The sequence below is a fragment of the Anarrhichthys ocellatus genome, unplaced genomic scaffold, assembly GCF_004355925.1.
Source record: "Anarrhichthys ocellatus isolate YVR2014 unplaced genomic scaffold, GSC_Weel_1.0 scaffold86, whole genome shotgun sequence".
NCBI lineage: Eukaryota > Metazoa > Chordata > Actinopteri > Perciformes > Anarhichadidae > Anarrhichthys > Anarrhichthys ocellatus.
The window spans coordinates 360,312-386,581 of NW_022280116.1; the positions used below are offsets into that span (position 1 = coordinate 360,312).

Sequence of the window (26,270 nt, forward strand, 5' to 3'; positions counted from 1 at the left end):
GTGAGTCGGACGTACACCGTGAGTTGGACGTAAAGCGTGAGTCGGACACAAAGCGTGCATCGGACGTACCGAGTGAGTCGGACATTAAGCGTGAGTCAGACATACAGCGTGAGTCAGACGTACAGACAGATGTACCGAGTGAGTCAGACAGACAGACAGCCAGTTTTATGTACCGAGTGAGTCAGACAGACAGACATACAGTTTTATGTACTGAGTGAGTCAGACAGACAGAGAGAGAGACAGACAGTCGGACATACCGAGTGAGTCGGATGTACAAAGTGAGTCGGACATAAAGCGTGAGTCAGACCTACAGAGTGAGTCAGACGTACAGAGTGAGTCAGACGTACAGCGTGAGTCATATAGGGATGGGTCAAATGCAGAGACAAATGTATCCTTAATTAACAGGATAAATATAGTATATAAAATTTTTTATCCTAATTTTCTGTCTAATTGTAATACTTAACGCTAGATTGTTGGCTATTAGTCTCATTTTGTGCAATAACAATAATAATATATAAGGTTATTTATTCAGCATCTGTAAATAAAGATATTTATTGAGAAAGCCTACATCCTACATTTTTTCAGTCAGAGCACTGGAATGTGTCCATCGATTAATGATTGTGAAGCATCCCAAAACGTATTAAAAGAAAAGCACAATTATCACTGATGGAAACTTGCAGCATTGCTTTTCCTCCGTGTGTAGCCTGTTTATGTAGCTGTGATGTTTGGACAGTTGGTTCAGTTTTTAAATTTCTTAAATTTACGGTTGTATGATTTAGAAATGATGCTATCTTCACATATATTTATTTATAGAAATTTTAAATAAATATGACATCCAAGAACTAAAATATGCCCAATCTTATATCCTCAATTATAATAATAACATAGTTACATATATAAAAAGACATCCAAACTTAAAGACCAGCAATTTTGGGGTTAAGTGTCTTGCTCAAGGACACATCGACATGCTCCTAGCGGAGCCGGGGATCGAACCGCCGCTCCTCTGATTGAAGGACGGCCCTGCACTCCACTTAGCCACAGTCACCCAAGATCAGTTCTAGACTATGAATGTGTGGCATATAGGTCGGCGTTTAAAACCTTGTTGGGAAAACTGGATATAATACAAGCGTCAAGAATATGTAGTGGGGTCTTTAAAACAACATCTATGCCGGCATTGCAGGTAGAAATGGGGGATATGCCGTTGGAGTTGAGAAGAATACAGATCATGATGACATATTGGGTCAGTTTACAAGGGCATAACAACCATCCAACAATGAGTGCAATCGAGCCATGCTGGGAACATGACAAAAAGGCCAACACAGAGCTTTGGTTGGGTTGTTAATTAAGAAGAAGGCTAGTGAATTAGGTTTACTGCAGTTATTCTCCAGCTGTGGTTCTGCCAGCTATTCCTCTTTGGTTACTGCCACAGCCTGAAATTGATCTTGGCCTCCTTGAACTGATCAGAGATGAAAGTGGGGGAAACTGTAAGATATTCAAGTCATCCATTAGTTACCACAATTAAATACAGATTTATGGATCTAAAGACCCTAAAACTGGTAGAATAGCAGCAGCAGCAGTAATCCCAGAATTCCATTTGGAGTGTGGGAAGAGACTTAGTGATGATTTATTTGTGTTTACATGTGAGATGATGGCCATATAGTTATTGCGTTACAGTGGGTAGAGGATGTCAGGCCAGAGAGAGTGGTGATTGCATCAGACTCATGTGCAGTGCTAACGAGTTTGACATTTTGCCACTCCAGAAGCAGAGAGGATTTATTGTTTGAAATTCTACAATCATTTTTAAGAATCCATCAAATGCGGATAGCGGTTAATTTTGTGTGGGTCCATGTTGGAGTCGATGGCAATGAGAAGGCAGATAAAGCAGCAAAAAGGGCTTTGAAGAGTGGGAAAAATACCGTTAATAACCGTAAAATACCGTTAATAAGTAAGTCAGAAGCTAAAGTGGTGATTAAGGGACAAATCAAAAAGATATGTCAGAACGAATGTAATAAAGGGAGTAAAGGAAGATATCTGTTTAAAATTAAACCATTGGTTGGGAGTGCAGGATCTAGTGGACAAACTAGAAAAGAGGAGATGATTATGACAAGACTAAGGAATGGCCATACTGGTCTGAACAGTTCCCTCTATGTTATTAGAAAGCATAATAATGGAAAGTGTAAATTTTGTGGAGAAGAAGAAACCGTGGACCATGTTTTGATTTCCAAGGGAGAGTGGTTCACGTCTATCGACGCCTATTCCCATGTTCCCATGGTGCATCACCACAGGCAGTTTCTACGTTTCCACCACTTTCAGTCCAGGGTGCTTCCATTCGGACTCTCCCATCTCCCCATGGGTGTTCACAAGGTGTGTTACTGCTGTCCTTTCCCCCTGCAATCACAGGGCGTGAACATACTGCCGTACTTAGACAACTGGCTGACCTGGGCGCCATCCCGGCTTCAGGCGCCACAGGACACTGCTCGCCTTCTCTCACGTGGCCCGGTGGGCCTCAAGGTGAACATGGAGAGGAGCTACCTGAGCCCTTCTCAGAGCATAACCTTCATTAGTGTGGCCCTATGAGGGCCTGTCTGTCGCCCCAGCATGTGGACAACAACCTCTCCCCCTTCCGAGGGGGCAGACGGTTGCCCTACATCCTTTTCTCCGACTATTGGGTAAACTGACAGCTGCCTCAACTGTCGTTCCCTTGGGTTTGCAGATGGCTGAACAGCCTTCACTTGGATTCCAAGTGGCACAGATACAGGGCAATAATATCAAAACAGTGCCTACTCACTCTATCCCCATGGAGGGAGAGTGCATATCTGGCAAACAGTGTCCCCATGGGCTCGGTTCCATTCCACCGGGAGATACCTGCCTCTCAAGGCGGGGTGCAGTGTGACAGACCAGGACAGCTTGGGGGCAGTTGTCTGCTCAAAGACCGCAGGGGCAGGTCAAGGTTCTAGAGCTAGCGCTCAAGCACTTCCTTCCATATTTGAAGGGAAAGCATGTGCTTGTCCGGTTGGACAACACCTCTGCTGTGATTTCACATAAACTATCAATGGGGCACCAGATCTGCAGAAGTTGCTACGGGGATCACTGTGCCCTTCTGACTTGGGAGGCCCCTCGCCTGACCAGCCTGTGGGCAATGTACCCACCAGGAGAACGGAACCAGGTTGTGGTTTTCCTGTTCCGTCACAAGCCTCCACCGTGAGAGTGGCGGCTGCATCCAGACGTGTCGACCCACTGCCCCCACTGGGTCTCCCTGACGGAGAGGACCAGTCCTCTGGGTCAAGATGCCCTGGCTCACACGTGGCCAGAGGATCTTCTTTATGCCTTTCCACCATTCCCTCTAATTTTGCTGAACGCTTGTCAGAGTTCTTCCCCGACAGGAGGGATCTCCTGTCGCAACTAGAAGGTCGGATTTGGCATTCCAATCCCTGCCGCCTTCAACTATGGGTCACGGGAGGGCCCGACAAGTGGATGCTGTTCTCTGACTGGTGTGCGGCTCAGAACAAGGTCCCAGTACAGCGCCCCGTGCCTGCTGTACTGAGTTTCTACAGTCCCTCCTAGATAAGGGCCGGTCTCCCCTGCATGGGACCTACCCTTGGTACTGGACACCTTATGCTTGTCTCCTTTTGAACCCCTGGCACAGGCGGAGCCGAGATGGCTATCGGCCAAAAGGTTTTTTCTCCTTGCCGTCAATTCAGCTCAATGTGGGGGCGGGCTGCATGCCCTGTCGGTGAAAGAATCATGTCTGAGGTGGAACTCAGATGGCTTGGGTGTCACTTTGTGGCCTAATGCAGTGTTTCTCCTAAGGGTGTTGATACGTTCACATATCAACCAGCCTATCCAGCTGGCAAAGTTGACCCCCCCCATTGAGAGAGGAGAGGTCAAGGCTGCTGTGCCCAGTGTGGGCCCTCAGAGCTTATGTGGAAGCCACCGCCTGCATACGGCAGTCGGAGCAGCTCTTTGTCAGTTATGGTGAGCCTAAGAAGGGCTGTGCTCCTTCTAAAAAACAGCGCCTATCCCACTGGATAGTGGAGGCCATTGCCTATACATACAAGGTGAGCGACTGCACTCGGCCATCCGGGGTGAAGGGTCACTCTACCAAGAGTGTCTCCACGTCAAGGGCAGCCCTGAGAGGTGTGCCTGTGGAGGATCTATGTGCTGTGGCCTCATGGGCATCACCGAGCACATTCACCAAACACTACATAGTTAACGTTGCCACCCCTCACCCACTGGGGAGGGTTCTTTTGCCAATTTTCTCTGCCGGAGCTATACGAGGTAGTTACTGTGCTTCCTCATGACTCTTTTGGTATAAGTCATCCAGTGTTAAGCACTGCCTCTGGCGGTCAGTAAGGATGAAATAGAATGAAAGTTACGAATGTAACTACGGTTCTATGAATCCTGGATGACCGCCAGAGTTCTTGGTCACTTGGAATCCCGTGAACTCGCGAGAAGATTCCATAGGACTGAACTCAGGATGACACCGGAACTTATAGACGACGGGGGTCATCCGAGGTCACAGGTGACTTTGTTGGTATAAATATTCGACCTGCGCATGCGCGAGACAGAAGATATCCAGTGTTAAGCACTGCCTCGGCGGTCATCCAGGATTCATAGAACCGTAGTTACATTCGTAACTTTCGTTCTTGTAGTGGAGAGCAGGGCGTCTTTCAATCAGAGGTTCAGCGGTTTGATTCCCGGCTCTGGCTACGCTAGTTGCATGTCGATGTGTCCTTGAGCAAGACGCTGGCTTAAATTATTTTCATGCTAAGTAATACTATCAGAATGAAACCATTACTACCACACTACAACTGTTTTGTTGAAAAAAATTTATTTTAAAAACTAACCACAGAGTACAATCGATACAAAAGGTATAAAAAGTACAAAAAGCATTGTTCAAAAATAACTTGAGATGACAATATTTGAGTTGGCAGTAATTGGCACTGTGGGTATGATTCAGAATACAAAAAGATGGCGTCTTAGAGCGCGTTCAAGGCATTGACTTCACATTGAAATGATTACATGGTTTACAACCTTCATTGGGACTCTGGAACAGCGATGACACTAATCCACAAAAAATCTGCACTTTCAGACGTGAAACATCAACCAAAACAGTATTTTTCCCTTATTTAGCTTGAAGATATAATTAAATCTAGGTCCGTACGGAAAAATGAAATGTTTGCTGGCCAGAGACGATGTGTAAATAAAGACATAAGCTGCAGGTTGTCCATATTTTTTTTTTGAAAATGCAAATAAATGGTTGCAGTTGAACTCAAATTGTACCGAACCACTTTCACAACACACCGGTTACAGACGGGTTTGTAGGCAACTAAGACAGCAGTAAATGTCATTCGTTTAAAGTCAAAATCATGTCTGCCACAGTGACAAGAGCCGCTCGTCGGTACCACAATACTCAATACAAAAATAAAGAACAGTTCAAATACATGTTTAAACAAAGCAAGACGATATCAAGAGTTACATGTTTTTCAAGCATTACCCAGGTTTCTTTGTTCCTTTGGACAGAGGCCCCCTCCCAAGTGTGTTCCAGTTACCATCGAAGCACCAGGCTTGGGAATGCTGAGTGCGGTGCCAACATTGTCAAAACAATTGAAGGAAAAAAAAGATTTGATACACACTTGAGAGAAACCTTTGTATGAATATTAACTGTTCAAAAAGTCTTCATCAGCACAACAATCGCTCCAGTACCTTTCTTCTACGAGTGGTGCGTTTGTCCGTTAACCTTTTGTTTTTTTTTTGCATCTCACTCACCGATTCACTTTCTCACAAAAGTACAAGATTACAGTTTAAACATGTTTTTTTGCACTACAACGGGCTTGACCATACCATAACAAAATGCCATAAAACGAGAGTTCCAGTTTAGGTCTAAGGCAAACTTGAGATGCATTCACTGTGGACTTCCAACTGAGGACAAACTCTTTAAAAAACAAACAAAAAAAAAAAAACTAATCGCTCTAAAGTCTCACAATAAAAAAATATAAAAACAAATAGCTGCCCTGAGGGAGAAGTACATGATAACCAGAAACCGTTCTTGCTGCACGACGGTAGTTTGTAAGCACTTTGGATCTTCAGACGGGCGTCTCAAGTATTGCTGGGTTCGAGACGGCCGCTCTCCTCCTCGTTTGACTCGATGCTCGACCGGTCGTAACACTGGAAGGCTTGGGCTGACTTCATCCACCTCAAGCACATGTAATGTCACTCACTCACACACTCTCACACTCTCACACACACACTTTGATTCCCTTATGTCCTCTCGCTGATCCTGATGTGAATTCAAGTCTACAGTGTCAGCTGGGCTCGTGAGAACCTATGGACGGAGACCTGTGTACAGAGAGATGGTGTCAGTGAAGCATTTCATATTGATCTACAAAGTAAAGATTAAAAATCAAAAGCACGAATTTATACAACAATAAAAGATCAAGAAGCCTCACCTTTCTCACAGGTACTGCTCTGCTTCTCCTGGGCAAAGTTTAGTCTGTTCTGCTCTACCGCGGTGCCGTTGGACTCGGGGCTGCTGCTACGCGACGGGCTGCTTTCCCCATTCTGATACGCCAAGTCCAGATGTTGCTGGGCCAGTTTCAGGTGCTTCCGCAGCCTCTCCAGCTCACGTGACGACGCCTCGTCCCCGAACGACTCGCGACCCGAGTCTCCCAGGTTGTCCCTGAAGCCCATTTTCCCCGACGGGTCCTTCTTCAGGGCCGTGTTGTAGCCCGGGGGCGCCGACGGCTGGCGGCAGATGGAGGACCTGTGACTGGATGTGGCCGTGTGCCGGGGGCTGGGGGGCCGCGGCATGCAAAAGCAGTCCTGGATGCCGCTGATGCCGAGGTGCAGGATCTCCAACAGGGTGAAGAGCAGACACAGGGCGCTGACGGCGTACATGATGAGCAGGAAGATGGTTTTCTCCGTGGGGCGGGAGACGAAGCAGTCCACCGTGTGCGGGCAGGGGGAGCGCGTGCACACGTACGACGGCACCACCTCCAGTCCGTAAAGGATGTACTGCCCGAACAGGAACGAGACCTCGAAGGTGGCGCGCGACAGCAGCTGAAACACGTAGATCTTCATCAGGCCGTCGCGCTTGATGCGCCGCCGCCCGTCGTGCTTTTTGCTGGGCTTCTCCGCCACCGGCTTCTCCTTGTCCGGCTCGATCTCCTCCTCCTCCAGGATCATGGGGTCCTCCTCCCCGTTGTCCTCCGCTTCCTCGTAGTCCCGGTTGGCGCCACGGTTCACAATTGGCATCCGCTTCCTGTTCCGCGGCTGGTAGTCGCTGTCCTCCATGCGGGCTATCTTGTGCATGGCGAAGCCGAGGTACATGATGGTGGGGGTGGTGATCATAATCACCTGGAACACCCAGAAGCGGATGTGCGACAGCGGCGCGAACGCGTCGTAGCACACATTCTCGCAACCGGGCTGATTAGTGTTGCACACGAATTTGCTCTGTTCATCGTAGTAGATGGACTCGCCGCCTACGGCGGTCAGCACGATGCGGAAGACGATGAGGAGGGTGAGCCAGATTTTGCCCACGAAGGTGGAGTGGTTGGAAATCTCGTCCAGCAGACGCGTGAGGAAGCTCCAGCTCATTTTGCCTCTGGAACGGGAGGGAACCTCTCAGACCTGTGCAGAAGAGGAGGAAAGAAATTCAAATCGGATGACAAAATGATAAGAGGTAAACAACGGTAAAAGGAGAGCACGCGATGGTAATATTTAGTTTATCATTGAAAACATTTAGTCTCAATAACAAAACATTTGACATGAAAACAAATTAATACGCCCATTCTTTTAGCAATTCAGTACGTGAATGTGACCTGGCCCATATTGTGCGTGTGTGTGCGCGCCCCCTGAAGGAAAATGATCAACAACAGCTTGTGTTGCCGAGGGTTACATTGCGCCTATACTTTATGAAGGTTACAAAATAAATCGCAATCACTTTTATTGCCACTTTGTCATCAACAGCACATAACGACTTCACTCCTTCTGCTGACCTTTCACAATAAAAGCACTAGACATTTACACTGCATCAAGAGGCAACTCAGCAAAATAGATTAATATAAAGTTATATAGCCTAATAGCTCGTCGGAGTGTTTTTCTTTTTTGCACATAGAACGGGGAAAATGAGATCCAATCACCACCGGTCACTCTAGACGCATTCCAGTGCCAGGTGTGAACAGGGTCATTGACTCCCATGTGTTTGCACCAGATAGCCACATGGGGGAGCTATTGTGTCACTGCTACAAAGCTGAGACATCCCAGGACAACTATCACTGCCATGAGAAAGGGCATGCTCAGGCAGACATCCCTGAGAAGGTCCCAGACTGCCATGTAAAAAGACTGAAGTGAAGTCATGGAGGCAAGGTGCTCAGGGCTTTATCACACTAATGAAAAAGCTCATGAGCTCCGGTGTTCAGAGTGTCTCGTCACGGTCCGACTAAAAGATTGCCAAAACAGCGTAATGAGCAGATAGTAAAAAAAAACAAGAAAGAGGCAACGAGGAGTTCCTGTGGTTTGGTTTCACACCATCTGTGACCAACCTCATAAACAACTTCTGAGTAATTAACCGCTGCCGTAAACTTGCCAGGCTCGTCTACAACAGTCTTTGTGACTTACAAGAATGGTGTAATCTTGTGACTTACAAGATTACACCATTCTCACCTTCCGGCGTCAGACCCAGTTCACAACTCTAACATCTGGAGTTGTATTTTGTGAAAACACAAATCTTTGAATCTGCGTTATCCATCCAGAGAAACTCTGCAGTGGCCGAACTCAGATTACCACAAGATGAAGCAGGTATCAAGTAGCCAATGGCACATTTGGGAATTCTTCGCTGTGGCTGGCACAAAACAGGACATTGATGTTTTTAACAATGTGTTTTTTACCAGTAGTGGTAGCATATTTAATCTCTTTAAAGTTCCTGCCTGGTTGGTACCTCAGGAAAGGATAGGGATCCTAACCTTAAAGTAGCAATGCTATGAACAAAATAGACTCTAGACGAACACAAAGCTTAAGGGCTATGAAAAACTATGCAATGCCAACGATTGTCAAACCAAATCTAAATCTCTACATTGTATTGGAAGCCAAAATATGAATAATTGACAATGTTTGCACAGGAACAACACTAGCTGGATCTAAATAAGACATGCAGAAGGGACAACACATTTACAGGTTCAAGAACATGTTTTCACCTACATCTGTAACCAAATCATTATCTGCAATGTGAACGCAAAGACCTGTTCTTGTTTCGATGACTGGAATGATTGTCTTCTTAAAAAAAAATGTAAAAATAAAAGTCTTTCCTCTGTTTCAAGACCAGCTGCTTCATCCATTTTGCTAAATTAATCTATAGAAGAGCTATGGAGTCAAACAAATATAGTCTGTGTAAATATGAAAGACACTCATGAAGTTACATAAACTTATTTTTAAACCTCAACTCAATAACAGGACCAGCAACCTTCTTCACTCACTTCCAGGGCAACAGTGTAATATTCACATATTCCATTTCAGTATAATTCAGCAAAAACGTTTTGAAAACCGATAATTCCATACAGATCTACACTTCTCCGCTGAATAAAAAAGATGCAAAGAGACCATGTACTTTGGAACAATCCCATAAAAAGTAACACTGTGTAGCTTTTACAGATGATACATCAGCTCCAAGTGCTCCAGAAGAGCGCTTTGTATTGACTCCCAGGTGTGAATGGGAGTGCTGTATGAATGCTTGGTGTTAAGGAGGAAACCGTCCTTAGAAAAATAAAGAGTTAGAATAAGGCACAACCAGTTGCCATTGTGTGACGACCACTGAGAACAACCCGCTTTAAGTGAACTCACTTCTCGACCCGGTGGCTCCACCACACTCTCTGAGGTGATCATTGATTGACTGATACACATTTCTCCACAAATGTCCCGTGCATAGTTGTTTGGTGTGGGTCTCCTACCTACTGCTCACAAAGACTGCCATTGTCATTATCCTTCATCTGTGGCTTTCTACAGCACTGCACGCGATACTGCATCCTGCAGCTACACCTGAACGTCTGACGACTGCAGGGTCGGGTTTCCACATCGAGATAACTGACAAAAGCCTCCATTCAGTGGAGGCTTGTGGTTTTCAAACTGAACGTGGATACGGAGGACTTTTTCTCGCAACAAATAAAATGTCATACACGGTGAAATCAAAGTTTGCGAGTCACTGCAGAGCTTTGCATTATCGGCTTTATTGTGACGTCGTCATCATCAAATGACCTAAAATGTCAGGCTGCAACAGACGTCAAAGTCAACGGCACACTTTGCCGCGTGTAATCTAGGTTAACGGTTGCGAGTTGCCCCCAAGCCACTGTCAGAGCCGACATCCATGCCCAAGGAAAACCACAGGCCCACATCTCTGAGAGAATGTGTGCCACGTTTGCTTTTAAAAAGCACACAGAGGGAGGGGGAATAATCTGACTTTAAAGCTCAAGTCTGTAACTCTTTCCTACAATATTGTATTTGTCGTCATTTCCATAGGCATCTCGGGCCTGGTGTGTTTGTGCCGCTCCTCTGCCTCGTTGCTCCTGGTAGCAACTTTCTACCCATCTTACTGTCAGGGCAAACAACATGTGTTCACAAAGGAACTCTTTTAGGGCAATACCAATATTGATACTTGTCGACACATTGTGATGAGGATCGTTACACGTACAACTGAACATTTTGGATTGGATTGTTACTCACTGGTGAATTTATCACTATGATGACTACTAATTACCATAAAAAGTTTGCATGGCTTCTTTAATGTTAATATCTTGAAGCTTGAGTATTCCCAAATAAAAAAAACTCTGTGGAAGTCTGTCTAAAGTCCATCAAATACACAACACTCTGTGTCATCAATTCTGACCGTGCTTCCTACCCACATTACATGTCAATGTTTATGCACCATCTTCGGAGGCATCATCTGTCTGTGGCACTTCAAACCGGTGTGTCTGAGTAGGCTATGGGAGCAAAGTCAAGCGGCAGTGTCTCCACACTGATGAGCGCTGCAGAACAGAGGGGCTTTTGTGGCTCTCACATCTGGGAGTCTAGTTATGGCCATCCCTCCCTTATCCCAAAGCCCTACAGCTGAGAGGCCCTGAGCTCAGAGAGGAAACCAGGAGAGAGAAAAATGACCTGCATGGGGGTCAAACTGGGGAGTGACTGACTGGTAAAACTAAGAGGAGGGGGGTAATTCACCCTTCATATCACCACGAGACATAATACCATAAACGCTGTAGAAACTATGTTAGGTCAGAACATGAGGTGTGGGTCACGTTCTGATAAGGTGCTTTAATTATTTAGACAATAAAAATGTTTAGTGGAGAACTACATTAATCAAATTTACACGAACCACACGAGAAAAAAAATCCTCCGCGTGGCTAACGGCACAACGTCACCGCGCGCGACTCCACATGCGCCACACATTGATGGTTAATTGAGCTAACGGTGTAACGTTGCGCCACACTGTTTGGACACCGTCAGCAAGTAGTGCTACAAGTAGGAATATAAATGCCACTATTCTCCAGACTATGAAGACGTACGTGTGTGGGGGGGGGCACAAGACGCGTTGCTCCATCACCAACCCGTGTCGACATAGTCAAGAAGCCCATTAAACGAGGACAAAACACATTTTCTGCATACCAGCAGAATTACATGGCATGTGATGCTATGACAACAACCAGTATGCCCGTAACTTGCTAATAATTTCAGAAATGTGGTCGAATTGTTTGGCGTGTTTGGATTAGCGCTGCGTCCAGCCAGCCTGTGCGCGTGAATTTATGTTAACGTTCGTGTTAAAACAATACGTCTGCCTGGCCCTGGGTTTGTGAATACGGGTTATGAAAAAAGCCGAAATCAAGCTAGCAACTTCGGAAAAAAAAGCTACTCTCCGTTCCTCCCCAAAGTTAAAGATATAACTTGGGTTAAAGCACCGTTGTTAGCGAAGGCTAAAGAGCTACGTGGTGATGTTGCCGCGTTCGCGTTATCGCGATTTATTTGATTGTGTGCGTTATCTTACCGTCAGTCGTGATTTTGGGTCCTCCTGCTTTGACGCGGCGGCTTCTCGAAGTTCTCTCTTATCTCGAGAGCTTTTCCTCCGCTTTCTCTTTATTAAAATAAAGCCCTCCCGCTCTAATATTAAGACATCCAGTTTTTTTTCCTTTCCGCGAGGAGCCCGTGTCCTTCTCCAGTTGTGTGCTGTACTGCGGGGTGAGGACAAAGAATATTTCCTAGCACCCCCCTCCTTTTCCTCCTCCCATTTTGACACCCCACCCCCTTGTCTGCACAGAGTGGAGGAAAACTGCCAGAATTCCTGTAGCAATCCTTTCTGCTGGAACTTTACCCTGGACTCTGAGACTGAGAATAACCTATGGCTCCAGAAGGACTCAAAAGGAAAATTATTAGAATAATAATAATAATAATAATAATAATAATGAATGCCTCATATTTGGTGAACAAAGCAATATTAAGGTCTTGGAAATTCAAAGACTGTGCTTAGTACTTGAAATGCACAACTTTCAGTTGATGCAAAGTATTTGGATTGTTATCAACAGAACGCACATGAAAGTCATTTTAAAGGTGCTTCATGTTATAACCTGAATTAAAGAAATGTGTGATCTGCCCACAGCGCCTGGAGCAGCAGGTGACGATAGCATCAGTTACACAAGAGCTGTCAGCCAAGCAGGTCTATCATCATCTAACCTTTGGGATGTGGAGCAACATAAGAGCAAACTGTGAGGCTACTGAGTGGCCCCTCTTCCTGCTGATGCAGATGTTCGGAAGTAGTTGCTACCACGAGGCCTCTTCCTCCATGTCGCACTTATTTTGGCAGGGGGCACGTGTATTTCCTCAGCCCCCTCCTTAGCACCTCTTTGAAGCTACACCCTACACGTAATAATGCTTGTTAATAATGTCACGTCAGGATTTATGTCCCCCATAAGGACTTGAAGGGGTCTGGACCAGCCGTGTCATGCATCACAAAGTGAATGGGCCGGTGTCTTAACTCCTGGACTTGCTATTCAGAGAGGAAGAAAACAAAGTGGTATCTACCATCTACAGTATGGTATGAGCCTTACACTCAATCAAAGGTGAGGTTTTCCTTTTTAGCAGTTGAGTTTCCAGCATGCTTACGCTGCACTTTCCCCACCGTTGTGACCTGAGAAATGTGCAGTTACCCCCAGATTAAATATTGCAGGCATCCAGTCAGCATCGGTCTCCTGAGGTAGTCGCTCGATGAATTCAATGATCACATTGTTCTGCCCGGAATCTCCTGAAATGCCTGTCTTCATTGCTTACTGGCCTCCACATAGCAAAAAAACACGTGCACGTGTACTCTACTTCTACGCGTTGCTTGTCGCGAATGGGCCGCAGAGATCTGGCCGCGGCCCTGGTGAGAGCTCACTGCGAGCGGCGAGATATTGTTTAATATCTGCTGCAAACAGGGAGTCAGTGGAGGAATGCTATGCCCTTCCCCCCCTTCCCAGGGAGCAGTGGAGCTCTATTGTGAACCACAAGCATGCTTTTATTCATAGGGTGCAATGTGGGGTGCCCTGGTAAACCGCAGTCCTAATGACAGAGAAAGATAATCTGGAGACTGCCCAGCCCGGCCTCGTGGTTCCCTCAGACCTCGATCTTAAATGAGCTTTTTTTTTGTTGCTAATACAGAATATTTTTATGTTTGTGTGTTAATCAGTTATACTTGACATTGACGTACGCTGGTTGGAATTGTTATTTCTTAGAATTCAGATGTAAGGATTAATGTCAACCCTCACAGTTGGTTTGTCCGTGTTTATACAGAACAATGACGTTCTTATTGTTAATGTACTGTCATAGCCCCTTGAGCCACGGGGGTTGTTTTTCACTTCCTTTATTTTGAGGCAGGGTGTATTGACTGTTGTCTGTTGACTGGTGTCATTTTCAAGGCAGAGCATGCTACTCAGACGTGCCACATTGTGAAAGAGAGTGGTGCAGTTTACGTTAGGATGCGCTTTTATGACGAATACGCATCGACGCAGTTTGCATCCAGAGGGTTGGATGGGCTCGAATAAAGCCATCGTTGTGTTTCTCCATATTTCATCCAAGCTGACAAAACCCCAAAAACTTTTCAAAAACACCCTCCAGAGTAATTTAATTTTGAAAAAGAGCTCTTCATCGTCAAGTGGAAAACTGTTGATTGCGTAAATGCTGATGTATGACATACACAATGTGCTCCAGTGGCCTGTGATTACCCAACAGAGGAGATTTAAATATTCTCCTATTGTTGTGGTGTTTCAGCGTGGGCCTCATAAATAGCATTTTATGATTCCTCCTCATTGGTGTGTATATGGTCTAACCCCTGCTCGATTGTTATTGTTACTGCTCCATACTATTTTTGTCTCTGTTTTACCACAAAAACTGTACTGTACTGGCTGTTCTTTACGACTGCTGCTCACTGACAGTTTTCCCTCTGCGGTGACAGATCCGTTGATACGATGTTGCAGCATTCGAGGTGAAAGGGCTTTGCTCAAGACTTGCCCTCTTGTTTGCTTCAGAACCTCACCCACCGTGAATCATCCCCTTGTGATGTTTGCTTTCCTACCAAGGCACACACATACAAACCCACTTTTGATGGAAGAGTCAGCCTACATCTGTTGTTGTGCTTGAATGCTTGTGCAAGTTCTAGGAAAGCCACAACGTCCCTCTTAAGACAGTTGTTCGTCAGCTCATTTGCCAACGGTGGCAACTGGAATGCTTTAGAGGGCCAGGACAATGGGGGAAAAAAGTCGCATTGCGTTTCCCCATCTGCCTAATGCAGGAGATGATGTGTGTATGTATCACCACGTTACAAACACACTGCGAAGGGATTCCCTTTCCTCTCCGTGTTAACACCATCTTCTCAGAGTAGATGAACCGCACAGGCCCACAAATGGCCACTTTAGGATGTTTGAGTTAGCAGAAATGCCTGCTGCATGCTCTTGCTGGTTTTTAATCTTTTAACTTGCCTTCTCGAGGCAGTCACCCTGCCAACATACCCAGGAAAAAATGCACAAGGGAGCATGACTCATTTTCATTAAATGGCATTAGCGCAATTTTACGCTGGCAACCATCCAAGATGGCTTAAAAAAAATAAAAAGTAAAAGACCAGCCGTGTCTTCGCTGAGTGCGCCAGAGAGGAATTCCTTTCTCTTGCAGCTGGCAGTTGTGAAACGGTTTTTATTGTTCATTTGTCCACTCCCCAACGCTGTTTTTTATTCTTTGCAATTCCTTTCTTCAATCATCCGTACTTGGGTCACAAATCTACCTGCACCTGTAAGGCTTCTGGCAATTATTCACTATCAATAATTAAGTTCAGCAGTAAATCCAGCCTGCATTGTTACATTTGTATTCACAGTATAACAGGGAAGTTGAGTTGCCTGCCAAGCAAGACTAATGTTTTCCATCTGTGTGCTGTTTAGGAGTCTGTGTATCCCAAATGGTGCCTAATAAGGTTCTCCCTCAGATCAGAATTACTCAGTTTAACCTAAACCCACAATATGACGGATACAGAAGGATTGGGCTTGTTGGAGACGAGTTATGGACAACATGTCCTCACATAAGCCAGAATAAATCAGTGCTGACAATCTGCAGGGCTGACGTGTTCAGCATTCTGTATTCTGAGGTGCCGTATATCACGCCTACAGACCCATAGATATCACAGCAATAGCCAGAGGTGTTGGTCCATGCACGCCAAGGAGAGTCAATATAATTACTGCGGTCACAAACTCATTTTGGAAGGCTGTGTTTTGCACACGGTGGCAACAGGAAGTATGACGTTTATTCACTTCATTATGCAGAAGTGTGTTCATCAGTCCTCTGTGTGTACCATACACTGAACTTACCAGAGATTGTCGACAGCTTCTTTTTTTTATTCAAACAAAGTCATATTAGATTTAATCTCGCTACCACAATGGACCGCTTACTGATAAAGTTAGGTGGATTTTTAAGTTTTTAAAGTTGCAATTCTCTGCTTTTTTGCATAGTAGCTAACATAGTAACTTTGTGGTGGGAGGGGACTTCTATGTTTAACCCCTTTCAGTGAGTGGATACAATCTTTCCTCAGAGCGGTCTCTGAATTTCTTTTTTCTGATTTACTGCTCCTTCCTATTCCTGCCTGGGACGGTCTGTGGAGGGGGACAGGGTGACTAGGCATGGGGCTGAAGGGGTGGGTGGCCTTAATTTGCAAGCTCACCTTGTTTTCATGGGGGAGGGGGACTAATGTCCTCAGCAGAGACATTTCTTTTCTTTATCTTTCCTGTGCTGTAATTACCCAAATCATCTAATCTGTAATACAATCTCCTAGTTTAACTGTCTGATAGTGGAAAAATAGTCCATTATACTGTTATGAAACCCATTGTGAGCACCCCTCAGTATATGACGGGGTACATGTGCGTGGGGCACACAAAAGAAACCTCAGTGCTTATAGGGAGGAGGGGTACAGAGTTCCCATGGAAACAGACGGCCCTACCCCCGGAGCAGATGGTGGCGGCGAGGGTGTCGGGGGCTGGGTGTAGTGATGGCGGGACCCGAAGATGATTATCTGTCCCTCAAACAACAGCTTCTCCTTAAACTAAACAGGTGGCTTAGGTTTCTGTTCTATTGTGTGTTAATGCAAGAGGCAAGCTTTGTTCTGTGGGTTGCAGGAAAATAGTTATCGCTCAGATCCAATTGAAAGCATTTGTATATTTGCAACCACTCGTCTAATTGCATTTTAATGAGCTGTAAATTGATTAAAGTCTTTGATTTAGTCTTAATTTGAATTGAACACACAAATTTACCGGTAGCACCAGTTATAGGTTTGCAGGCTAAATCTATGTTTCCATCAAAATGTAAAGCGCAATTTCTAACTGTAATTTCTCAAAAAATTGAATCTGTTACGTGACTATTAGGAGACCGGCACAACGAGATAAACCGTTAGTGTGGGTAGTGGGTAGTGGGTATTTTTCAGATTTTTAAGACAGAATTTGCTCTTGATGTTTCCCAAGACAGTGTTCACCGTCTGCATTTAAGGGAGAGTAACACAAGGACTTGAAAAAACATGTACCTTTGGAAGATACTCACTTAAATGGGCCGACTCTGTCCGCCACATATCAGCTTTGTCAAAATTTTAGAATGCCAAACAACCAAACAAAATAAAATTGCAACCATGTTAATTTTTTACTCCTGTCTCAGAATGTTATAAACTGCCGTCCAGTATGTTGCATTCTGATAAGCTTTAACACTCACGGAAGTGCACTTCCTGAATCCCGGCGATTGCCCTGTGGGTTGTTTTAACTTCTCTATTGCATCACGAGAAACATGTGCTCCAACACTGTTTAAGCCAGCACTATGTGGGACTTAACCTGCTCAGTTTAGTGCAGAGACGGTTAGCTTAGCCGCCACAGCTTAACCGGGTTTGCTCCCCAACCCACCGCCCCGCTGCAGTTGGGTTTCCCTGAGGTGTTTGTCTCCTTTTTTTTTCCAAACATGTCCAAAAAAGGCTCTAGCAATGTTTGAAAAAGGAAAATCAAGTCAGCCATGAGGCTTTGCCAGCTTAATGCACACTTTAAATGTTAGCCAGGGAGCTACTCTCCACAAGTCATTTCAGCTCAGAAGCATGCTGAAAGACTAACATCTTAACCCAACCCTATCCGTTAAGTCCAGGTTCTCACAGGGGCGACTGAGTTTTCAGCTCTCTTAAATTAGAGTGTTACAGCACAACAGTTTACAACAGAGTTTCACACTGGTTATAACGGAGCAATCTTTGTTGCCTCGGAGCCAATGTGCTTGAGGCTGAAGAGCAACGGCAGTCCTTTAAAGAGAGAGAGAGAGAGAGGAAAAAAGAATCGCTTCAAGGGACAGGAAATGGGGTTATTGAGGATGGCCTCTGAGCCCCGCAGTCACGTCTCTGGACAGCACGCTCTTCCTTGCATTTGCAGTCTATGCACCCATAAATCTCCTTTGTGAAGTGTTTTACTTGAATTTTAGATGCAGGGTTTGAATTAAGAAGCAACCAAAACACTTCATGCATGTTGTTTTTCAGATTTATACCAGCAACTCCCAGAGCAGCAGCTGTGTGCTGTTTAAGAGAAACTGTTGCTGCTTGCCTAGAGATGTTTAAATCATTTCATGAGAAATTATTATCTCCTTATTAATTACTTGATGGGAAAATACCATAACCAGTGAAAACAACTGTATGGGAGTAAAGACTCCCACACAATTAACTATCTTTGTGTGCATGTGGATACTTCTAACAGACTCCTTGTGTATCTCAAATTCTCCAGCTGCCCGCATCTGGTTTGGAGATTTTGTAACTTTGAACGCTCCCAAGCTCGTCTCCCTCTTTCCACAACCAATGACACCCAACGTGTCTTGTCAAAAAAAAAACTAAAAACTTTTTGTTTTATCTCTATATGGAGCGTCCTCCGTCTTTCAGAAATGCCATTCTGAATTCTTATTAGCTCGTTGAAGGGCCAAGCATCAAACAAATTGGCAAACTGCAAAAAGTAATCGCCTTTAATTCAGACTATCAACCCCCCCCCCCCCGCCGCTACTTTGGTGATGTCAGCATGTCCCAAACAGCCATAACTGCGTAAAAGACTTGGCAGCCATATTGTCTTGGAGTGAAGTTGGACAGAGAGGAATGATGGGCTGAGTAAAACTGCTAAGATTCAGCGAATACAGCTCCTCCTCCACTGGATGACAGGAAAATGAGATACTCTATCAAAGCTGCAGAGACTGCAGAGGAAAGCATGATTTGTGTGTTTGGAGGGAATACAGCGTGAAGGCTGAGCTTCAACATCACTTAAGAGTGGAATCATTTGAATTGAAATCCATATTTAGTTGGGTTTTTTGGTCGTTTCATATACCAGGATCTGTTGTGAATCTTTTTATCCATCAATCAACTCACACAGCGGGCAACTTTTTCTTTTTACTTTCTTTTTCAAATGCCCAAGTAACTGATGGAATGATGAGATGTATTAAGTTTCAAAACATGCGTTTGGACTTCCTCACACAGCTTGGACATGGTTCTTCTCTTGCACATGTGTTTAGTCCATCAGGCCCTGCCCTCTCATATCTGAGTGGTGATGTCATGAAATGAGAGTTTTTTCCGAATCTCACAGCTATTTGTTACACCCCGGAGCTTACGCACTCGGTCAAAGTCAGACTTTGGGGCTGGATGAGGCATATTACACATACGCTCCTCATGGTCAGAACTACTCCTCGTTGCCGTAAAATTATGACTACGACTACGAGACGCAGTTTTGCCGTGATGCTTGTTTTAATAGTGTAGATTTGAATGAGCTGATCCACTATGGCAGCTTAACAAAAGGTTCAAATCTAGGAATTCCTCTAATTTGAATACTAAATGGGGTGTTACATTTCACACAAGTGCAGCAATGGGTCGGGTAGCTCCCCATTATCACGCCGTTGTTCCTTTATACATAGAAATAAGAGAGCAAACCATATGCAGATATCCTCATTGAGATCAAGATCCTGAGGGTGAGGTCACAAATAAAGGCACTGATATGCGTTTGTAAATTAGCAGTCATTAACTCACTGTGACAATGACTTGTAGACAGGTAGGGGATGTCTTTAGGGTCTGGGTTTCTTTTACAGCATCGACAGCCTGTTGTGAGCCCATTGTGAAAGGGTGACGTAAAATCGCTCCTGACTTTGCTCTTTTAAACTCACATAACAGATATTTTACGCCCCCACTGGAAGAAACTGTCCACATACACAGCACTGTCCATGTGTCGCACAGCAACCTTATACACAACACACTTCCCATGCTTGAATTTGAGAACTGCCTATTTTAGTTTGCGATATGAACTTAAGGACATCCACTAAGCAGAATAACAAGTCACTCCAACTACGGATGTTCCATTGAGGAAGACATCACAACTGCTTTTAACGGGACTGCTCAGGGAACTGTTTTGTGCCTGTTTTAGGTCCTTCAATGCATTTGTCAGTAGATTCTGTTTACTCGGGACGACTGGACAGGACCTGGACACAAAGGGAAATCGTCCAAAACTGATTTGGTACTATGCAGTCAAAAATCAGCAAACAGCTGAAACCAAGAACACCAACGTTTAGAATAAACAAGTTCATACTGAAATAAAAACATTTAATCAACATGTCTGTGGTATCTCTAGAACATTTTACTGGTCCTAATAAAGTCACCTGGGGAGCGAGAGCCATTAAAGATTGTAGTGAAAAGATTTGAAATTAGTGTTTCTAAAACTTAAAACGAAATTGTGTCAGGTTCATACTGTCTTCCCATTCCACCATAGAAATATTAAAGTGGAGCAGCAACTCAGTTAAAATGTGAGTCACCAAAAATGGGATGTTGTCGGCATGATGTTACTATTATTACACTGCAAGTGGACCAAAGACCGTCAGTCGCAGTGGACTTTCCTGTCATGATTTCATTGAATCTGTGATTCTTGTGAAATTTCCTCCGACCTCAGAACACTGTACCATGAGTCAGTGTTGCAGCTTGCAGCTACGGTTGCTAACAGTATAAACAACTCAAACAACAGTAACAGTGCTGACAAAGTTCACCATCAGTTAAACAGCTGTTTACGTGAGGCTAGGCTTCCAGGATGGCACAGTCGGTGAGGGCGGCTTTATCAGCTGTGAAAAAAAAGAAGAGATTTATATACAATATTATGTGGTGCAACATTAAAAAGCATATATCAAAAAACATATACAAATTGTTTTAAATGCAATATGTTTTTTCTCATTATCAGAGAGTATATTGAAAAATATTCTGGTCAAATGTGATTTATCATTGCCACAAAGCCTACCCCCTAAAATGTTTAATTGTCTGAGTGACCTCTTCTCTCTCATCAACATTATAAAAGAACAGCTGTTCAAAGAAGAGGACTGTTGTAGTCTAATTAATTCAATGTAAAGGAGCGTCAATGTCGGCTATTGATGAATGTGACGATGTTTTGGGCTGAACTGAGACCACATCAGAACAATTCTAAAATCTAACGTCACTTCTGGTCACCAACCAAGGGAGGGTCTGGTGGTTTGGCTCAAGAACTAAAACATGAAAGATGACAAAAAGTTCAGACTGTCTGTGCAACATGAGCAAACCATGTCTCACCAAAGGACAAACACAGTGAGTCTTTTAAAATGATTTATTCCTTCTATTTATCTATGTTGTGGATTTCCCTGACAAAAAAAGGAGGTTGGGGATGTTTGTTCATAAAAACATAGTGGCAGATTTATAGTCGACGTAACAGTTGTGTCCTCCACCAAAATAATTTAGAAACGTTCCACTTGTTTTTCCCAGTCAAGCCACAAAACAGCTGCATGTTTTAAAGTATAGTTATTCTATTCCTGGCGAGACCCACAATGACTACCCACTGCTTCATATAGTCTTCATGACAAATTGTATTTCCATGAGAAACAGCAGCTATTAGCAGTAATAAGCTAGCTCTTGCAGGTAAATGACCTGTGTGTCCGAAACCTGTCTTTCTCAATTGGTGGTACTAGTACCCCTAGGGGTACTGTGGAATATTGCAGGGTGTATGTGAGATTTAAAAAAAAAAAAGTTAATTAAAATATCAGTTATGCATAATTCCTAAATAATAATACTACAAGAAGTTCAATAAATAAATGCAATGTAAAACTACATTATATATTCAATATTCCTATTTCCTATTTCCAATGCTAACATTAACTACCGCCAAACTCCCTGTTCCCCCCCAAAAAATGTTTTACGCTGGTTAGGGGGTGAAAAAAGTCTTATGCGTTTTTTTATAGACACTTTTTTTTGAGAGCCACTGTCCTAAACTTTAAACCGGCAGCATGGGTTAAAAGCACAGAGGGCCCCCTAACACAGAATAGCATTTTTTTTAAATAACGTTGGCAAAAGATGAAATACTACTTGTGTCTGCTGAACATTTTAAGGGCACAAAACCTCATTGTCTGTATTGTATTAATAACATTAACATGTACTGAAATCAACCAGAGACAGAGAGACACATTAACGATCTCGACTGCTTTAGGCACTTTCAGCTAGCATGGTTAGCGACGACTCTTTGGGCACTTTCGCCACACAATCTTACGAGGTGGCGGACGTATCTGTGCTGGACGCCCAACAAACAACAAGCCCTCTAAATTAAACTATCATACCACAAAAATGCTTTTTCTGATCTGATCACCATATCAGTGATCTTACGACACCATCTATGGTAAAGGTTTGGCTTGGCTTTGGCACAAACAGCCATAAAAACACGGTAACCGGGAACCGACCTCACCTTCAAACACCAGTGTCTGCGTAAAACAATTCTAAACATGATTAAAATCCATGGCTCTCACCAGGCGGCTACATGCTAATAGCCAATTATGCGCTCTGGGCTAACAGGGAGGTTTCCTTCCTGGCTCATTAGAAGTTCCACTTATTACTTTATCCATTTGTGCGGACACAAAAACAACTTTTTGCGCTGAGCTCTCGGTCATTCTGGCCGTTTCTCACAACAGCGTTGCTGTCTATTGGTGAACACTTTAGCCTAAAGCACTTAACTGACTCTCATGGGGTAGAGAGGGTCGTCCGGTAACTGCAAGGTTGGAGGTTCAGTCCCTGGCTGCTACGTGTCCTGTGCCGAAGTGTCCCTGAGCTAGGACACAGAACCCCAAATCGCTCCCCGGGCACTTCACAGCAGCCCACTGCTCCTAATATGCTAAGGATGGGTTAAATGCAGAGGTTACATTTCATATATGTACCTAATGTAGATGACGATTATAATCAAGTTTAAGCTATAGTTGAAGTTCAAGTTAACTAAAGACTGGATGACTTCGGTAATGTAACGGGAAAACAGGAAGTCAAAAAAAGCCAGAGGCTGTTGGAAAGCAAGGTTGTTTGTGTCTGGAGTGAGCAGCTCGTATGTGTAAGCGCATGAGAATATGTGAGCGTGTGTCAGAGAGGTAAAGGCTGGGTTATGCGCAAGTGAAGCTATTGTAGAGGGACAAAGATATCTGTGTTATATGCAACAACCCTAACAATGAAGAGGTGACGATAAACTGAAGACACACGTCTCACCCACAGCCTCTTGTTAAACAGGTATTCTATGCAAAGTCATGGATCACATGGGCATTGAGAACAAATGCTGTTGTTGAGTCACCAAATCCTGACCATTCACTGAGAGTCTATTATAATACAATGGTGAAAACATGTCGTATTTGATGTGTGTCTATCCCTGTATATTATTGTCACCGTGTAAATAGAGCGTCACTGTAAGGCCTGCACATTTATTATGGCTGGTATGATGCGATGCTCATTCTTGTTATAGAGGGTCAATATTTGTTTTTTTATGAGGGATGGGGGTTGAACTGGTTCCACCGGATGAAGAAGAATGAAGTTTCCAGGTCACTGAATGAATCCTGGTCTTTGACAGACGGGCCTTTTCTTTCGCTGTGCCCTCTGGCTCATTGGACTGTTGCCTCATGGGATATATTTGCTGTGAATTTGTTACACATGATTTATTCCCACGGGAATCAAAAGAAGAAAAATGCCGACTGCGTGGCAGACTTGAGTGCTCTGTCAATATCACAACGATACTTCAAAAAGATTTACTTGGCCACAGGCATTACAGAATATTTTCAGCTTATTGAGAATGCAAACATTTCTTGTGACATGTCAGGTTGATGAGCACTCAGTTTTTCGTTGTCGTGCAATGCTTTGATTGTGGTCCTTCGGGTCACTACGCATTTGCAAACTCAACCTTCTCATCCTGAATAGCTTTCAGACAAAACCTTTTTCAGACACACCCTCCTCCCGACCTGCCTGTTGTTGATTAGTTTGGCTCGGGGCTCCTGGGAGGAACAATTGTTTTTCTGTCACCTGACACTTCTGGAGTACCTTTTAGACAACTGCTGAAGGGAAAACCCATTTTACCAGTAGAAAAAAAAGAGGAAAAGCTTGTTTTGGTGACTTTTCATTTTAGTTTAAAATACACGTAGGATCACCTGAACTGGTGTAGTTTTAAAGTCTGCTTTTGGGAAAAATCCAGCCAAAATCTGAAGGAGTGTACATGTTGGCAAAAGGGTTGTTTTGTCTGAGAAACCCAGATAGCTGAAACCTTTTCTCAGCCTCTTAAACACACAGACTACCAGTGTGTGGGTTTGCATAACATTTCCCCGGCTCCTCTCTGCTCTGTGAGAGAACATTATTTTAAGCCTGACTTGAATGCTCGAAAATATCCTAAATGGCACAGCGGTTGATTAAAATTGGGTTTTTTTTAAATATATGCTGCTTTGGGTTGGACCTGGAAGTCCAACCCAAAGCCTCTGGCTCCTCACGAGAAGGCCAATGGACCCGCCTCCCATTGAAGGAAAAAGAGTTTGGGTTCTAAAATAAGACCATCTGACGTCATCTTATAAAACCAGATCCTGAGTCCGCGCTGTTTGTTCTTATGCTCTCCCAAAACTGACACGAGCATAGTGCGTAATACGATACCACAGAGTTGAGAAAAGAATGAAAAAAGTCATGTGAAACAAGCCGTTCTCCCAACAGTCAAATAACAACAATGTGGAACAGTTTTCCAGACTTGTGAACATGAAAACAACCTTCTGTCCTACGCTGCCTCAACTCATGACTATGTGCACCTGGGAAAGAAAAAAAAAACGATTACAAAATAGACATCGTTGAGGCAAGATTAAAAAAAAGACACTAAACTGAGAAGACATAGAGTCATCTCCAACAGACAGCAGTTTTCTGAAACCCAAATGCTGAATCACTGTGAGTCTGCCTTTTACATCTGAGCCTTGTAATGGAAAATGTCTTTGTATATTGTGTATATGCTTAAGTGCTTGTACTTTTGCTCTGAACTCAGTAGATCTTTCATCCTTTGTGTTAACATACGTGCTCAAATGTATCTTGCTGTTTGTGGAATGGAAACTTGATATTCTTATTAGTATTTTATATTCTTATAAGTAGAACTGTTATATATACTTGTTGTGATCCATGCAGTCTATCATATGCTTGCATCATGAGACTTGTGGTCCATGCAACAGCTGACTGCCTGCACACATATCCTCTTCTTCTCTGTGTTGGGTAACAAGTACCTATTGTATATTCACATGTCCTATGCCTTAAGGATAAAATGTATGTGTGTCTGTTGTTACACAGATTAAGCACCTCTTATACTTTACTACCACGGCCTGCACGGCCTGAAACAGGATGTTCCAGTACACAGGCCCCCACCCTTGATCACTCTTGTATATAACTCTGTGTGATTTTTACTTCTGTAGTGCACACTTCTGCAGACTGAGTGACTCTGTAGAACTGTGCCTCTTCTCTGGCCAGAGAATAAATACTTTTAAAAGACAAGTTCTGTTTGACAATATTCTTCATTTCAGCTTAAAAAGACTCAACAGCGGGTACAATCATTTTTCCACCACAGCCTTCCTGTGTAAACTTTATTCATCTCCATTACAGTTTGAACTCGATACTCAGCCTGACCCTCATTGTTGGATTCGTTGTTTTTCGGAGAGACCAATGCTCGAGCAGTATCATACACCCAAAACTGTCGTAAAAATGGCCAGGGTCTGTTGAAATACCACTTTTTTAAAGAAAATGAATTCCATGAAATGTGAAAATAGGCGTCATGTGCAACATGCTATTCAAATTGGCCTTCAAGCTTAAAAGAAAAGGAATTTGGAAGTTAGTTCAAGTTAGCAGGCAGTGGACTGTCCTCGGTAAGATTGTACAGCTAACATCGGTGGTTATATTTCCCTGAAACAGGTTTCAGGTCGTTACAGAGAAAAACAAAACACACATCCACTGCACTGCAGACAGGCCGAGCTTCTGGTGATGGCAGTCTATCACAGATTAATGTTCAATAAAACAGAAGAGAGCGGGGGAGATGTGACTTACTCTTTTGCGCAGCAGGGACATTAATGAAAGTACTGAGTCAGAGTTTTTAAAGGATCCGGTGGTAACTTTTAACAATGGATTGGTCCTTGGAAATGCCCTAAAGAAATTTGCTGTGTAACAAAATGTCAAGAATACTTTATAAACTATAAAACGCATTTTTTAACGACTTCTCCTTTGCACTTCATTCACTTCATTGCACTTCAATGTCAGATAGAAATATGCAGGAAAAATACTTTTGATTTGAAAAGAAGGTTTGATTGCAATTATGAATTTCTAAACATCATAAACATCAGGTGGCTCAGGCTCAGCGTGCCACTTACACACAAATAGTGAGCTTTACTGGCAAAGTGTGTACACCGGCTACTGTTTTCTCATC

General features: G+C 43.8%; 1 protein-coding gene and 1 pseudogene across 1 annotated transcript; both read right to left on the minus strand.

The window, feature by feature from the left end:
- Positions 1-3,338, minus strand: part of LOC116398568 (protein NLRC3-like) — a 7,495-nt pseudogene extending 4,157 nt beyond the window's left edge.
- A 1,476-nt stretch (positions 3,339-4,814) lies between these two features.
- Positions 4,815-12,212, minus strand: gjc4b (gap junction protein gamma 4b). Its single transcript, XM_031875093.1, has 3 exons — positions 12,029-12,212; positions 6,450-7,629; positions 4,815-6,339 (listed from the first exon to the last, which is right to left on the minus strand). Exons 2-3 carry the CDS (start codon positions 7,594-7,596, stop codon positions 6,326-6,328), a joined length of 1,161 nt encoding a protein of 386 aa, XP_031730953.1. The 5' UTR covers positions 7,597-7,629; positions 12,029-12,212; the 3' UTR covers positions 4,815-6,325.
- Between the last annotated feature and the right edge of the window lie 14,058 nt (positions 12,213-26,270).

Bases quoted from the DNA above. Each gene is read 5' to 3' on its own strand.
- gjc4b (XM_031875093.1), bottom strand. From the start codon at position 7,596: ATGAGCTGGAGCTTCCTCACGCGTCTGCTGGACGAGATTTCCAACCAC.